At 35.8% G+C, this 17,968-nt stretch overlaps 1 protein-coding gene across 2 annotated transcripts in view; it reads right to left on the bottom strand.

Moving 5' to 3' along the window:
- Positions 1–17,968, bottom strand: part of CTNNA3 (catenin alpha 3) — a 1,765,907-nt gene that overhangs the window by 849,464 nt on the left and 898,475 nt on the right. For both annotated transcript variants that reach the window (XM_054435153.1, XM_054435155.1), the window contains exons 8-9: positions 17,373–17,453; positions 8,182–8,334 (exon numbers count right to left, since the gene is read on the bottom strand). In XM_054435153.1, coding sequence (XP_054291128.1) covers positions 8,182–8,334; positions 17,373–17,453 — 234 coding nt within the window. The remainder of the gene's footprint in view (positions 1–8,181; positions 8,335–17,372; positions 17,454–17,968) is intronic.

The following is a 17,968-nucleotide window of genomic DNA, read 5'->3' as shown; positions in this document are numbered from 1 at the left end:
TAAAAGCCATAAAATAACCACTCCTGCAATATGTCTGGTTAACTAGCCTCTTCCATTCACCATCAAATTACCTACACGTATGAAACAAATAAAAGAACTCTCTCCTCTGGTTTTTAGAACCTTGAATGCCAGGAATGGAGAAAATTATTTTAATCTCACATCTTCCATTTATAGATAATGAAACTGAATTCCAAAGTTTAGTGATTTGTTAAAAGCACTTCAGCATGGGAGTAGAACTCATTCATTTTAAAATACAAAAGACAAAAATGGAATAAGGCTTTAACCAGCAGGGTTCAGTATATGTAAGCCCTAAAGAGCACACCGTAGGGACTCATTATGCTTGTGTTTAATTGAGTGGAATAGTGAATTGATTAAAAAGAACAGATCATCCCCAAAGTGCATGATCAGGCTGATGATTAAAACAAAGTTTGGTTTCAAGACTGGGATTATTCTTCAGCTAGTTGTCAGTTAGCATGTTTGCTTGTTACCTCTTGACCAAATAACATGTTGAAGGTCAATTTGGGGAAGTTTTCAAGTTCAGAGAAGTTTCACACACCAATTAATTGTATATCAAAACTTTGGGCCAGGCGTGGTGGCTCACGCCTGTAATCCCATCACTTTGGGAAGTTGAGGCAGGCAGATCACCTGAAGTCAGGAGTTTGAGACCAGCCTGGCCAACATGGTGAAACCTCATCTCTACTAAAAATACAAAAATTAGCCATGTGTGGTGGCGAGCACCTGTAATCCCAGCTACTTGGGAGGCTGAGGCAGGAGAATCTCTTGCATCCAGGAGGCAGAGGTTTCCATGAACCTAGATCACGTCACTGCACTCCAGCCTGGGTGACAGAGGGTGAGACTTGCCTCAAACAAACAAACGACAACAAAAGAAATTTGGGTACATAATTTTAGCAGAGAATTTTGCACATGACAACTTTTGACCTATTAATGTTGCTGAAAAACAATTCTATCTGAAACTGAAAGTTGGATACAAGGGTCCAACAACATATACATTTGAAAATTACCTTATGAAGTGAAATTTTCAAAAGGAAAATTTCACTGCTTGTCAGAGCTATCTGAAGATTCAGGTGATCTCTTTTCAGGCAAGATTTTTGAAAAAAAAAAATTTAGAGAGGAAAGGGAAGACAAATGTTTCCTGAAAGATGATGTCCACACTGTGTGGCATTTGGTACTTTCATGCATTGGTATTCATTGGATACTACTTTCTTCATGTTGCAATGGAACACTTCTTTTACAAAGCAGATATAAGAGATATTAAGTGTTTTTCCTAAGAACACCTAGCCAGGATTCAAACCCAAGTCTGTCTCCATATTTCATACTTTACTCAATAAATCATGTTGTTACCCACATTTCAAGATTTTCTATAGGGTTAATAGATGTTCGTTTATTCAATAATTCATTCAACATTTATTGAACACTGCACTTACTAAATGTCACACTAAGAAACAAAAACAAAGGTTCTAGACAGTATGTCCAGGGTCCAGCACAGTATATGGTCACAATAGGCTTTAAAGACATATGTATTAAATTAATGAATAAAGACACTTCTGCTCTCAACTTGCTCATTATCTACCTAGAACTGCACTGTCTGATATCTGGCCACCAGCCATGTGGCTATTGAGCACTTAAAATGTGGCCAGGGTAGATTAAGATGGGATTTAAATATAAAATATATCCCAGATTTTAAGTCTTAGGATAAAAAGAAATATAAAATAGCTCATTAATGGTTTTATATTGATTATATTGAAATTATAGTGTTTGGGGTATATTGAATTAAATGAAACATATTAAAATCAGTTTACCTGTTTAGTGTTTTACTCTTTTTAGTGTGAATCCTAGAAAATTTAAAACTATACATGTAATTTCTTTCAATTCCTATTGGCCAGCCTTAACCTAGTGCTGTTAAGTCCTGGGGCACTTGCTTTTCTGTTTCAAATTCATTATTAAAACTAGTTCTATTCTCTCTCTTTTATGTATGATAATAAGTTAGGGTTAAATGCAGTTTATTTTAAATGCAATCTATGTTTGTGAGATTAGAATCAATTGTTAAAGGTTAGAAATTTTTGTATCCAGAGGCAAAATAGTCCACAAACAGGCTCTACTAAAATATGACTTCCCTTAAGTCCCTTTCCTGGTGAGTAGCTACCACAGTTATCCAGATATATTACTGCCAGCTATACAAGATGAAGTCTAACCTGTGCAGCCTGATAATCAAATATTTAAGGCTTCAACTGCCTCTATCCCATCTCATGCTCCTGCCAACTTAGCTATCTAGATTTCCTTTCTACAGTATTCCTGGAACACAGGAATGAGCACTGTGCCTTTATTCATGCTGTTATCTCTACTTGGAGTTTTTTGTTTGTTTGTTTGTTTTTCAAATCCAATGCCTGCCTAGTTTTCAAGGTTCAACTTATTGTTTACTTCTTGCCAAATTCCCAAACTACTATAATCCCATATAGTTTTCTCTTTTCTCAGAATTCTAAGACACTAACATTCCATTTGAAAATATCTATACTTGACTGTGGGAAGGCTCTTACTTTTCTATAAATGAATCATTACCCTTTTCTTATATTCCAAAGACTGTAAGTGGAAAATTTATAAAGAAATCACTACAACATGGAAAGGAACTCACTGTGCATTCAGGTTAGGCTTTTAAGGGTCATGTTCAGCCACATCTTTTTAACAGTAAAAGGACTAAGATGCTGAGCAGTTTATAACCAAGGGAGTGGGCAGTCACACCGGTGTGCTCTGTTCCACATAAGTAAAAGCATTCCCGCCTATAGCATCCCTTCCCTACCAAAACAGGAGAGCTGCCAAGATGCTCACTTAGAACAGTTGTTGGTTTGTGTACAAGTGTTAAGTATGGGTTTGTTCTTTTTCTTTTATATTTTTTTTGAGGGAAAGAAGAAGGAAGAATGGAAGGGGACTGGAAAAGCTGTATTTATTTATAATCAAACATATCCTTATTTGATAACAGATGACCAATTAAAGCAATGTGTGAAACTTGAACAGCATTCTGTCAAAAAGCAAAGAAATTAGTAGAGCTCATAGCAATCAGCACTTCTTGCAAACAGCAAGAGCCCCCCTAAAGCCTTCTGTCTTGGCACCGGGGCTTTGCTAAATTGGGCTTACCATTTTGCGAGTGGGAACAATCAGCTTTGTAGGTGGTAGGGAAGTATTATAATTAAATGTCCACCCACTTTTTCCTTTCTGATGAAAGGCTCCCATGAAACTCACTAAAATAAGGTGCATAAAGATAGATGAATTTTTGATGAGTAAGTCAAAGCACCGACAAACCTGGCTTTCCACATAGAGAAAATTCTTTAATTTATAGAAAAATTTCAGGCCTAGATCATTAATACTGTCATATTTAATAACTAATATGATAAAATCCATAGGGTAACTGGAGATTTCACTGTTTTCGTTGGGGGTTAGTGATTGTAGTGCTCAGCATGAACTGACTTGCAGAAAACAAATATAATATAATTCAAAAAAAAGAGTGAAATTTTTCAAAATTGATTTTAGAGAAACATTAAATGATAGCCATTTAATCATAATAGCCTTTATAATAATAATTAATGCATTTATTGAATGTAATGGCATTCCTCTGAATAACAGTTATATTACCACTTTAAGGTTAGAAACTATATCTCTGAGATAGCAAAGGGCTTGAAAGATGTTATTGAATTGTCAGAAACTTTTTATGAGGGAGCTCTGGAACAGAGTCTATAGAGTCTGCTTTTGATAATTAATGGTAATGGCATTTACTAAAATCACTGTGAAGAATTAATTTTAAGTACTTATATGCAGTAGAGAAGGGAGCTTCTCTGCTTTATAACTGAGCTCAGACATATATTTCAAGTCCAGTTACTAGACTCCACAAAGTCAATATTTTAGGAAGAAAAATAAATTAAAATTAATTGGTACTATGAATGTTTTCCTTCATTCAATATGGATTTATTGGGCATGAGCTGTATAGACTTTGCTATCAGAGGAGCCTCAAAGCAATAATCCTCTGTAGAACTAATGAATATTTTTATTTTTAAGCTAAATTTCATATTTTTATCTTCCTGTTCAATAGATTTTATTGGCAGAAGCCAGTAGAGATAATGGTGCCCTAAATCACCAACAAGGTGAGATCAAAGTACTGGGGAGGATATGAACACATTTGTCATTAATTGAACACATTTGTCATTCATTGCTAATCACTATGTGAAGATGACTTCTAAAATACTCCTGACTACTTCTTATCCTTCCCCACTGTGGTTCTGTGGATCCAAGAACACAGAGTAACTGGATGCTCAAAGTAGGAAAAGTTTGCATAATAGATACTCAGTTCAGCATAACTAAGATAAAATTAGCCACAAAGATCTAGATTCTTCAGTTACTGGCACTACCCAGGGTTTTATAACCATCATTACCCATGATCGTTTTATAGTAAACTACAATAATAGATGTGGTGACACATCTGAGGTCTCCTCCTGTATTATTAGTATAGTGGGACACCTCAGATGTGTCACCACCAAGGAACAGGCATGTTCAGACCAAATTCATCGGCCACTGTCCTCCTCATTCCCGTTTGTTTTTTCGAATTCCCCAGATCTTCTTGTTTTTCAAATTATTACCCACATTTTTTTTAATATTTCATTTTCTGCTTTGTGTTTAGTCCTACTTTTTACTATCTTTTTGTAAAAGTTACATGTTAACCATTATTTAAAGAGTTCCTTTAACAGCGTGGAGGTTTTCTTCAAAGACTTGATAGAAATCTTTAAATATGGGCTTTTTTCTCATTTAGGTCTTACTTCAACATGTTCACTGATTTTAGATTTCTCTGACAAACATGGTTGAGGTATCAAAACACAGACATGTTGATCATAGCTTTTTCTCAAAGTCATTTAGAATGTAAGACTTTCTGCCCTGCTACGTCAAATTGCCCAACTTGGGAATAAGATGAGTGTATGTGCATGTCTGTGGGGTGGGGTGGTAGGGAGCAAGGAAGTGGGGGATTGGCAAATAGTCTATACAGGGAGAACTCACATTGTCTTCTGAAACTGATATATTTAGGGTCTCCTATTTTCCAGGAGTCTATCATAGACACTTCTGTCTCAATGTTTGTAGTAAATTAATGAAATAATGATGATTTTCTCTGTTGCTTTGGTTACGAAGATCCTTTCAAAAAAAGATTTTTCTGGGAGATAAACGCAGTACTTTTTCTTCTTCTTCATGAGATAAACACACACACACACACACACACACACACAGAGAGAGGGAGAGAGAGAGAAAGAGAGAAAGAGAGAGAGAGAAGCAACCTAGTGTGCAAGCAGTATGCCTAAAAATCATTTTTATTTTCTCCTGTTATAGGAAACTATAAGTCTGTAAGTCTCTCAGTTGAAAAAAAATTGTTACATCATAGAATTTAAGAAACTTGGAATGACCTTAGATATTATCCTGTCTAACTTTCATTTTATAGATAAAGCAAATGACACTCTGAGAAGAGTAGTGGCCACAAATACTTTGCTATTCCTTCTATTGAGAAATGTAGTCTCACTGCTCCCTTTTCCTGGGTCTGGGCAGGCTCTGTAATTGGTTTGACCAATAGAATACAAATGACAACTTCAGCTTCCTAATTCTTGCTTGCATTTGGGACTTCTCATCTCAGAACTCAACCACCATGCTGTGAAAAGCTGAAGCTACATGAAGAAGCCATGTATTGATGCACCAGTCGACAACCACAGCTAGGCCCCCAGCTGACCGTTAATGCACTTCCAGTCATGTGAATATGCCATTTAGCAAGTCTGGACTAGGCCAACCTTCGGCAGGCTCCATTCCCTGCCCGTATCTGACAGCAATCACATGAGAAACCTTAAGCAAAAATTGCCCAGCTCTTCCCAGTCAACCCATAGATTAGTGAGAGATAACAAATAGTTGCTTTAAATTTCAGGATGGTTTGTTATATAGTAAAAGCTCATCGGAAATGAAAGTGACTTAGACCAAAACTTCTAAGCATTATCAGAGTGAAAACCAGAACTCAAATATCACCCCAAACCTCATATAATCTCATTATAATGTGTTAAGGTAACATGTCGAGTTAAATGAGATCCAGTTTCAGTCTCCCAATAGTTCATAATTCCAAAAGATTTTATTCTTTCAAAATTTACATGGAATGCAGAATTTCCAAAATTCTTAAACTTTAAAACAAATTCTTAGAGCTGTGTCTACATAACAGTAAACCATCATTTGGTATAAGGTAGCATTCCCAAGTGTTCCTCGAAGGTAGTGTCTTAGTAACGTGCCATGAAAGAAAAAGAGATAAGCTGATTTAATTTGTTTAAATTAAATTAAAGAGGTCTCTTTGCTTCAGGATTTTTCAAGAATGTAAATTTTCCAAGAGGAGCTATAGATAGTACTTATCTTCCTAAAATTGTTCGACCAAGGCACCTTTCTTCATCAAAAAACTAAACTGAGAAACAGGAAGAGGAATTCAATTTTGTCAGCATAAACCAAGTTTTGCTTTCAGAGGATTTCATAAAAAGAAGTTGTTTTCATAATTTGGTGTATCTTCAGCTTAGAGAACACATTTTTAGATAACACTTTTATGACTGTCAGGGACTATGCTTAGTTATGTCTTTTACAACCTGTTCCCATTGCTTTCCTCCCTTACTTTTAACATTCTTTTGTGTGTACAGTTAATAAATCTTTCTGGAATGTGTAGATGAAGGAATAAATAAAAGCGGATAAATAATAAATAATTCAATTAATTAAAAATTATCCTGAAATGTTTCATTAACAATGTCAATGACTATGAAGTGGCCCAAAGGTTTTTGAGTCAACCCCTCATTTAGTTTAATAACCTGGAAATTAGCTCCAACTCTAATTAGCTTGGTTTGGGTTTTATATCTTTATTTACATCTAAGGCCAATTGAAATTGTAACACTTGCCATATCTAACAGAGTTCTTGGGAAATTCAAAGGAGATTTCAAAGTTGAAGGTGGAACGGTTTTGGGCTACAAAAATTGTAGTAATCATGTATTCATCCACTCCTTTCATTTTCTAGTTCTGGAGATTGAGATCCGGAGAGTTTACAGTGCAAATGCTAGCTGCATTGGAAACCTCCTCCCCGTGGATCCACGTTAAAGATGTTAGGAAAGTTCTCTTTTTCAGTAGATGTTATATTGAATGGTGTGATTCTAATTCATGTGCTGATTATTAGACAGACGATTTACAAGCATTTGGGCCACAAAAACATATTTCACCACAGAATTCATGACTGGTATAGGAAGGTGTGGCAGTCAAAACATTTAATAATCCATATGGCATGGCCACTGACAACCAGAGTAGACACCAGCCATAAACAACTGGTGCAGCCATGCTGATGAGTATGAGCCATACTGAATATCATCTCAGCTCTATGGATCTAGTAAATAACATTTCCCACTTCTTGCCACTGGTTTGTGGCCTTGTGAATACTGTCATCTTATTTGTATTAGAAATTCCTCCATTCAGGCTGTCTCTAAAATATACTTGTGTTATTGATATCCATAATACAGTAAGTTCTATTATCTCTCTCCTGGGAAGCTATCAGCGCTTCACAGCCCCTTCAGCAATATGCTATCCTGCTCCAAAAATCATGGTGCATTCCTGTGTCTCTAGTTTCCAAGCAGAGGAAACTATTGTCTTCTTTTGCCCCTGTGGGGACATGAGGCAATTCACTACCCCTACTTACTTATTCCTGGATATCTCTACCCTGTATATTCCTATATTCTTGTTCTGTAGTCATGCTACATAGTTAAATATGACTTGAAAGGCTGACAGAGTAATGCAGCTACAAAAAGATGGCAGAGAAATAATAAAATAATGTGATAGAGTATTTGATACTTTCAAGTAAGAATGGGAAGAAAATATTTGTAAGGATAAATCAAAGTATCTGCATTTAGCCAGTTCCTTTGTGAAGCTCTAATAAAATATGCATTAAAAAAATAAGACAAGCCAATGTGGAGTGATCTATACCATCGGACATATACACCTTCATATCACTTTGGCCAGACTCTGCTGTATTTGTAACATGGTGTCAAAAGTTTTTATATGGGTACAAATCAACCATAAACGGAGAATGGGAGCCTCATTCTCCTGGACTTTAGTGAGTTACAGTTCTAGCATGCTTACCTCTACAAGCCTGCTGGTGTGTTCATGAAATATCGCAGCATATTCTTTTATTTCCTTTTCCCGGCCATTCTTAGCAGCTTCAATGAGAACCAAAAGAGGGACTGTCGTATCCAAGAAAGAGTCTGACACATGATCTATAATAGCCTTGCGGAGCTGAGAAGAAATGAAAAATACAGGGTTTTTTTTCCCACGAAATAGTTCACTGTGTTTCCTTTTCTTACAATCTCAGTAGTTACACAACTCATTTTATTCATTTTTGCGCAATTCCTAAAATCACAATACTTAAGGATATATAAGAATATCCCTTAAGAAACTAAAAAAAAAAATATCCAGGCAAAAAAAAAAAAAAGTCATCTAGCAATAGTTCCTTTCCTCTCAAAAGTAATTTTTCTTAAGTTGTATTTAACCCAGAAGTCAGATTAAAAATGGTAATACTTTCTTTTTTGCTCAAAGAAATTGTGCTATTAGAATATTTATGCGTGTGTACAAATAACATTGTACATCTTGTATTTTCATAATTACAAATTATAGAATGTTTTCTACCTTGTTGGAGGAACTGATGATAAATTTTGATTAGCTAAATTGTAGACTTCATAGTAATTAAGCCAAGTTAGATCACCGATTATGCCAGTTGATAACAGATTAATAGAGCAAGAAAAATAATAAATGAGTTTGATGTCCAATTTTCCCCATTTGCATTAATTGTTCTTGCCCTCACACCTTAAATTATTAAACAACTATAACATTCTGCTACAATTAGTTCTTTTAAATTGGATTACATGTAAGCTTATTAATGACAATTAGGCAATTACTCTAGTCAGCAGATATTTTCTGAGATTTAAAACTGCACTGAAAAATTAATTCATTGTATTTATATAATACCAAGTCTTTAAAGATCATAATATCGGGCCGGACACAGTGGCTTATGCCTGTAGTCCCAGCACTTTGGGAGGCCAAGGCAGGCAAATCACGAGGTCAGAAGTTCGAGAACAGCCTGGCCAAAATGGTAAAACCCTGTCTCTACTAAAAATAAAAAAATTAGCTGGGCATAGTGGCAGGCACCTGTACTCCCAGCTACTTGGGTGGCTGAGGCAGGAAAATCACTTGAACCCAGGAGGAGGAGGTTGCAGTGAGCTGAGATCACACCACTGCATTCTAGCCCGGGCGACAGAGTGAGACTCCATCTGCTTCCCCCCACAAAAAAAAAAAAATCATAATATCCTGAAATGTTTCATTAACAATGTCAACGACTATAAATGGGCCCAAAGGTTTTTGAGTCAACCCCTTCGTATAGTTTAATAACCTCTGTACAATAAAACAAAAAGATAAATAGCTATCAGACAGAAAAATGTAATTTTTCTGTGAAAGTTATATTTTAGAGTATTTTTTTAAACCAACAGACACTTAGTCTAGTTTTAGATTACTTGGGAATGAATAGTAATACATTTGGGGAGAGCTGAATGATAGAGCTACATAGAAAGTACCGTCTTCTATAATGATCATAGAATAATAAATCCATAATAATTACAGGTTTCTGGAAGAAAAATATCTCTGCCCAAAATAGTGAGCTTGCTCAGAAGCATTGTGAAATTTTCTGACTATCAATTTAAGAAAGGCTTCAGGAAGATCCCCAAGGAAGGATTCTGCTTAGTATGCAGAAAGGCAAATTACTAGTGGCAACTAATTAATATTTACTGAGCACTTATTAGGGCAAAGTATAGAGTGCTAAGGGGTTACAAGGCAAAGGGGAGACCTTAACTGAATGAATAATGTGTTTGCTGTCTATAGGAAGTACACCAGGGAAGTCAGGCATAAGGTCACGAATTTATTTGAGCTGGGAACTACAGGTTGTATAAGTTTCAGATACTGAAGAGAAAAGTAGAGATTCCTTCTAATTTCTCAGAGTGGGGGCATTTTTTAATGATTATCCTCCCCTTTATTCTTTTCTTCTTTCATTCATAATTAGGACATGTAGATTATTCTTTTCTTCTTTCATTCTAATTGAAACACGTAGAAGGAAAGCTCAGATGAAATCTACACTAGAGATATGCCATGAAGGGCCAGCATATGGGAACTAACTCAAGCGGAGAGTGTGGATGAGACAGTATAGAGTGAGGAGACCCACAAAGGACCTCTTAGGAAACACTACCATTTACAGGAGTCATGATTAAAGAGTAGGGCCTAAAAAGAGACTGAGATAATAGCTAAGAAACAAAGAGACAAATTACCCACAACTAAGACAAACTTTCAATTATATCTCTGTGTTAATGCTCTTCAAATGTAGTTATCCTACCAAACATAACTATAATATTCACAACATGGACTTGTTAAATCTTCTCTTCTGTGTAAATGATTTCATTCAATTCAGTAAACATTTCTGGAAACCATTTCCTCACCTTTCTACCAAGAGAAAGGTATTGAAGGAAATGTTAAGATGGAAATTCATGATCCCTTATAATCTAGTAGAAGAGTGAATATTACAAAATACATTAAACATTACAATAAAGAAAAACTCAGAGACTGACAGCAAAAAAAATTAGAGTCAAATTTTAAAGATAAATTAAACTAAAAAAAAAGGAATGAGACTTGTCCCTTGGGCTTGAATACTAAGAGGTTATTGATAAACTTGGTAAGAGCAGTTTCAGTGGAAAAGTGGGCTGAAGAGTCCTATTGCTATGGTTTGAAGAGTGAATGAGAGATAAGGCAGTAAAAAGACAGTGAGTATAAACTCCTGTTTTTAATAATTTGATTGTGACATGAAGAAGCAAGACTTGGTATTTACTATTCTGAGATATACGTTTAAAGAGTGACTGTTTTTCATATAAAGACTTCACTATAATTTCCCATCTGCAACTATAGCCAAAAAGTCTTATTACTCCCCTTTGCTTTGCTGGAAATACATATTGATTTATTGCCAAAGCAAGAATAAGAGGTGAAAAAGAACTATTGTCTCACATCGTGCCAACTTTTGTCATCTTTTCGTCCCATGACAGAAGGAAATGCCCAGAAATCAGTGACTTGAGCTGGATGTGAATGAAACCTTTAGGAGCTAGCACATGGTCAGAGGCAGGGAGGTATCTCTCCCACTGAAATCATCTTAACCCATGCAAAAAACAAAGTGTAACTAATTCAACCAACCCACAATATTCTCACCAGTCCCTGTCTAACTTGCTGGTTCCTGATCCTTTACCTTCACTATTATGAACTACATTATAGACTTTTGGTGCCTTATATCTCATCCTCTGGATCTATCTCTGATTTCAGCTTTTGCTGGGGGGAACAGTTCCACATCCTCTGAAGACATTCCATGCTTCTTGTGTGCCTTCCTTGTGTCTCTTTGTTATTCTGTCTCAGGGGCTGTTCCAAGTCTCTGCAAAATTCTCAACCCAGCATAAACACTGCCTGGAAGTTCTTCAGCGTCCACACCACTGGGAGAAACCCTCAACCTATGGGGACAGGAACTACTGCATAAAATTCCTAGCCTCCATCCATTAGTCAGACAATTCTGGGAAACATTCTGTTAGTTCTCAGAGATCCTCAAGCTCTCATTGCCTACAGCAGCAATCTCAATAGCATATCATTTCCTCTTTCCCTGCCTCGCTTTTCATGTTCTATAACACTTGCTTCCAGGAATCACCTCCTAAATAAATGACCTGCACTAAGGTCCTAGTTTTAGTGACTGCTTTCAGGAAAACCCATCTAAACAGGTACCTTTGTCTGGTATTAATGTTGTTTGATCACGCACCAAGTAAGAGACTCCAATGTCTTATGTAAACTACTCATTGCTAATTATACTCTACTACCTTGGCTCTGTACATCACCGGGTTTTGTTCTGCCATGCCCTGAATTATACTCACTGTAAAAGAGGAATTATTATGAGACAGGACTAGAAATGTAGGTAGGGACAAGATGTGAAAGGACTAGAATGTTATGCTAAGCAATTTTTGTTATATGTTCTGACGTATTCATATGGGATTGTTTTCATTAAATTGTATAGTCATATATACCTACATATAATAGCAAAGTAGCCTCTATTTTATTTATTTCTATATTATTTTCCTGCCCAGTGGTACAATGCCTTCCTTTCAGTTGGGTGATACACAAAAAGTTTAAAGAAGAATCCAATATGCCAATATAGAAATGGAAGCCAAAGCACTAAAATCTGAAGTTAGTGGGAGGCCAATAGGAATTACAGGTACATACTTTCAATAAATACCTGTTTGTGGCCAGGCATGAAAGATGTTAAAACCAAACTGAGGTGCTTTTCATCTTTTCTCACTACAGTTTAATAAAAGGTTTTGAGACATCAATTTTTCTGTTTCCTACTGATGTAAGTGGTTTGGGATCTCAAAATAATATATATCTCTACAATTGAGCCCAAAGTGAAAGCCCTGTGTGAAAAATCTAAAAAAGCCCCACCATCCCCACCAAATGAAGGAACAGAAAGAATGAAATTGTGAGGGGAAGGGGAATGGAAAGGGGAGAAAGTGTTTCAGAAAGGAATCATCCTCAGGGAAACAGAAAAACACATTTAGACTAAAATATTTTAAATTAAAATATTGTATTAAATTTTAATAAATTAACAGTATTTAAATTTTAATAAATATTTTAAATTAAAAGCCATTTTAATTTAAATCAAATAGCAAAATGTGATTTTCAAAGCTTGGAATTAAATCAACTAATAATTATTTCACTGTATATGTACTATGTACATTTAGTGAAACTTGTCTCTTCTGGATACGTAATGTTATTTGATGATCAGGATGATGACCAGGAAGTATAAAAGCCTACGTATTTTTTTCTGAGTGGTGAACTGGTACTATGCAACACGGAAGAGAGATGATCCTAACAATTCAGAAACTCAGCAACTAAAGAATTCATCAAGTTTTTGTTTTGTCTGCTTTTACCAAAATCCCATTGGACATACTTCATCTTTACTTTGATATTTATGAAATAAAAGACATTTTTTCTTAATATACACAAATACAAATTTTAGCCTGCCTTTAGTGAAATCAAATATATTTTTTAGTATGTATAGTAAAATAGAAATAAGATATATTTGTTGCTTAAATTTTTTTAATAAAGGATGTTTAAAAAGTCTTCCTCCTTTTACTGAGAGAGTTGCAATAGGTATACAGTTTTCAAATGAATGATGGAAAAGGAGGCTAAAGAAAGAAGAAAATTTAACTTTAAAAAGGCATTTAAAACAAATAATAAAGAAAATAATATATGATGGTAAAATCAGTGTATTAGGCACTGGGAGGTTCTGAAAGTGAATAGACCATAATCCCTAGCCCCTGGTGTGGTGATGACACATATGGGCTGGGGTTGGATGGACCTGGGCTAGAACTGTGTCTCTATCACTTAGCTGGGTGACATATCACTTAGCTTGCTATGTTAACTCATTTTGGGGGACAAAGATAACAATACCATGGCATTATTTATTGTTTTAGGAATAAAAATCAATAATGTAATGAATATGCTTGGTAGAGAGCTTTGCAAAGCATTTAGTAAATGAGAGATGTTGTCATAACTATTATTATAAGGACTTAAAATGCAGTGGGAAGAAAACTCATTACAAAAGAAAAAAATAGAAGAATATAATCATGCTGTAATAGAAATGCACATGCTGTAAGTGTTCCAGGAAGAAAAAGGTCCATTCCAGCTGGTGAAAACAGCAAAGGTTTCATGGAAGCAATAGCATTTACACTACTCTGGAATTTAGTTGCTTATGAGTTGGGGGTGTGTGTAAGGAGACTGAATGGGGAAGGCATCAAGCTGTACAAGTCATATGTACAAAGATGCAATTGTATTTGAGCGGGAGGTGATGCATATTCTGGTAAATAACAAGTAGATTCTTTCATCAGAAAACAGGTTAATGTGGGCCAGGCGTGGTGGCTCACACCTGTAATCCCAGCACTTTGGGAGGCCGAGGTGGGCAGATCATGAGGTCAGGAGTTCGAGACCAGCCTGGCCAACATGGTGAAACCCTGTCTCTACTAAAAATACAAAAAAGTAGCAAGGTGTGGTGGCGTGCATCTGTAATCCCAGCTACTCAGGAGGCTGAGGCAGGAGAATCGCCTGAACCTGGGAGGCGGAGGTTGCAATGAGCCGAGATCACACCACTGCACTCCAGCCTAGGCGGTACAATGAGACTCTGTCTCAAACAAAAAAAAAAAAAGAGAGAGAGAGAAAAGAAAACAGGTTAACGTGTTGGTGTGATGAGGAGGACACAACACTGAGAAGGAGAGCTGAAGGAAAAGGAACATTAAGAATAATGGGGATTAAGTCAGGGCCAAATCACAGAGAACCTAGAACACCATGCCAAGACCATTTGTCTTTGTTCTCTAGTAAAACAGGCAAGAAAGTCACAGAGGAAGAAGATTGAAACAAATAAATACTCTTGCCTCCTAGAACATTCCAACTTGATGTCCTCAAATCTATAATTTGCTTCTCCTCAGATATTTCTAAGCAATCTCTGTCATTCCTCTTGGAAGAAATCCAATCACCCTCTGAACTGAAGCTGAAATGTTTCTGCATTACTGATAGAAAGGCCATGGTTAAGAAAGGGGATAAGGATGAATGGGCAGGAAGATGGGCTCTGCTTATTTTTTACTAAAAAAAATTTTTTAAAAGATAAAACCAGTTCTAAAGCAAACGATGAACATTAAATACTCCAAAGAAAAACATTTTAAGGGCAGTGCTTTCTCTTTCCTGTGAGAAGAACTATATGTGAGATGCTTACAACAACTGTTGGATAAACTTCTTAAGAATAAGAAGTAGAGATAACTTATATTGCTGTTTTAATTAACTGTGACTTCTACCAAAAATGTAAACATCAGGATGAAAAATAAAGTACTAGGGGGAGGGTAAGTGAGGATAATGAGAAAGAATCATAGCAACTAACTTTATCAAAACGGAAGATCATGGAGGTGTTCAAAGACAGCTTCTAACAATTCCATCCATTCCTGTACACACATACCACTTCTCCTACAACAGATAGAGCTTCTGCCTACTCTTATTGAACTTGGACAGGGTTTTTGACTGTTTTTGACTTACAGATTATAGAGGAAATAGCATTCTCTGACTTTGGAGCTAAGGCATTAAGAATGATTGTCAGCTTCCATCTCCCTTTTCTTGGCAACTTGAAACAGCATGAAAGAGACCTAGGCTACCCTGCTAGAGATTGAAGCCACATGGAGGGGCCCTAAAACATTAGGCACCATATCGAGAGAGGGAACAGGAAGAAGCACTGACGTTCCAAACATCAAGTCCCAAATCTAGCCACAGTTGCCATTTGACTGCCACTATGTGGAAAACCACAAGTGAAAACAGTACGGAAAATGGCCCTGCTGACACCCAGCCAACCCAAGACATCGTGAGATGCAAATATGGTTGCTATTGTTTGTGGTGGTTTGTTAAACACTGATAGAAAATTGAAACAATGGAGATGTTAACCTGTGAAACCATACAGCATGTTAATACCTTCAGAGCACAGCAGTTTTCTACAAGATGGGAGTATCTTTTTACTATGAAGAACAGTATTAGTAATCCCCACTGCTATTTCTATATCTCACTGATGGTAGTGATGTGGAAATACAAGTAGGATTGCAATATAAAATACAAGATGCTCAGTTACATTTGAATTTCAGATTAACAACTTTTCAAATATAAGTATGTACCATACAATATTTGGGACATAATTATACTAAACCATGTTTGTTGTTCATCTGAAATTCAAATTTAACTGGGTGCCTTGTGCTTTTATTTGCTAAATCTGGTAATTCCACACACAAGTAATTGCATTTTCTTGACTTTATTTAGAAAAATAATAATTCTAAAACCTTTAGAAGTATAAATGTAGATTAGCTCTTTATGCATAATGTTGTTGAAGGCAATATAGAGGGAAAAGACACGAACGAGAGACACAATCATTGAGAGCTCATAGAAACAACTTTTCTGAGTCCTAGGTGAAGCAGATGGGGTAGAAATCCTGAAGACGATGGAGAGTAGGGATCATTCCACGAAAGGGGAGGATGGTTCTGAGGATATAAATTTCTGAGTCCTGGTACAGGTTCTGACTCAGTGCCCCATCCTCTTAGGCAGGTCACCTCACCACACTGGCCTGCTTTCTCATTTGCATCGTAAGACAAGTTGTGCTAAGTTCCTTCTGACTCTTACATTCCATGATTACAAGTGTTAATGGTAGAAACAGAATTCACATTAAGGGCACAAAGTTGAGAAACTGAGATTTTCACAGACTTGAACATTATGTTTTTACGCAGCTATTATTAACTGGCTGGAGATCTCTATTTATTCCATTTCCAAATCTATGTCCAAATTAAAAGATTGCTTAGCCATTTTACTAAATCTTGCCATTAAACTACGATAATATATTGCTTTAAAAGCTCATAGTTGAAAAGCTTTTTCTCCCTTTTGATGAGTTAATGATGACTAAGTTAAAGTTCTACATGAGAAAGAACTCTGGTTATTGAACAGAGGAAAGGAATGAAGAGCAAATGTCTTTGAAAATAGCTAAATCTTCTTATTTCTGGAAAAATGTTTAACTTGTGGCATAAATCTAGACTTATAAATTGTTTAATGAAATTCTTTCTAATCCCATGTTCCTGATGACTTAAGGTTAAAAAGAAGCCTTAACTTTTACAAAAACTAATTTTTGAAGTATCATGAAAAAAAATGGAAGGAGGAATGGGTAGGGTCTCTGAATTACTTACTAGTTAAGCATTTGGATTTAAGCATTTGGATGATGAACTCTGATGTAATAGAATCAATTGATCAACATTCCCTAAAAACTTGCTATGGGTCAGGCACTTACATGCAATTTATTGATTCCTCACAGCCCTATTGCATATTATTAATTTCATTTTATAGGTTCAAAGAAGCTCAGAGAGCTGAAATATGTGCCCAAGATCTCACAACAGACGAGGACAGAACCAGAATTTGAATGTAATTCTGTCTGATAAGGCACACATTCTTTCTCTGCTTTGTGTTTGCCACAAAAAACATTTGAGGTATGAATATATAAATGTGGAAAGTATATATTTATTCTTCTTTTTACTATTCTAAATTAATTTGAAAGGAACAAAACAAGAAATAAATATGCCTGCAATGAATAACAGTTTCATTTAGCCCCTATGTTTCTGACTCCATATCTCTCTCTCTTCCCTCACCTGTCTGCGAAGGTCTCTTGTCTTCTTACACATGTTGTCTAAAGCAATATTCAGGGTATTACTCCTTTCTTTTTTTCCAGCCTGCAAAGAAGAAAAAATGACATAAGCAACGGTATCAATTAATCTTTATCACTTAGCAATTTGCTTCCTAAATTTCCTGAAAATAACAGCTTGAAATTCAAGAATAGGTTTCAAAACTGCTATATTACATATGATTCATGAGCATTTCACTTAAGACTAAGTAGAATGGTGATTAAAGCTAACATTATTTTCATCTTTATGCTTCTGTAATATTTCCGATACGGAGTTAGGTTGTATTCATTGTGACAGTAGGCAGAGCATTATCTTCATGAAACTCTGATCTTCATTTTTAACAAGTCAAATCTTAAATCACTAAGTATGCAATTAGCTTAAAAGTATTAGAGGCCCAATTTGTCAACTTCTGTGGGAGTTTCTAAAGTCATTTCCATGGTGTATTGTGTAAGTTATGCAGAGCCATATTGGAGTTTTGCTAAACACTAAATAAAATATGCAGTGCAAATTCATACAATTTGCAAAAGTTGACCACAATTTTAGCTGACAATATTCCAAGAACA

This window comes from Pongo pygmaeus, chromosome 8, assembly GCF_028885625.2.
Source record: "Pongo pygmaeus isolate AG05252 chromosome 8, NHGRI_mPonPyg2-v2.0_pri, whole genome shotgun sequence".
In the NCBI taxonomy this organism is placed as follows: domain Eukaryota; kingdom Metazoa; phylum Chordata; class Mammalia; order Primates; family Hominidae; genus Pongo; species Pongo pygmaeus.
The sequence above is the reverse complement of the archived record's forward strand: the minus strand, read 5'-3'. Positions and strand labels throughout refer to the sequence as shown.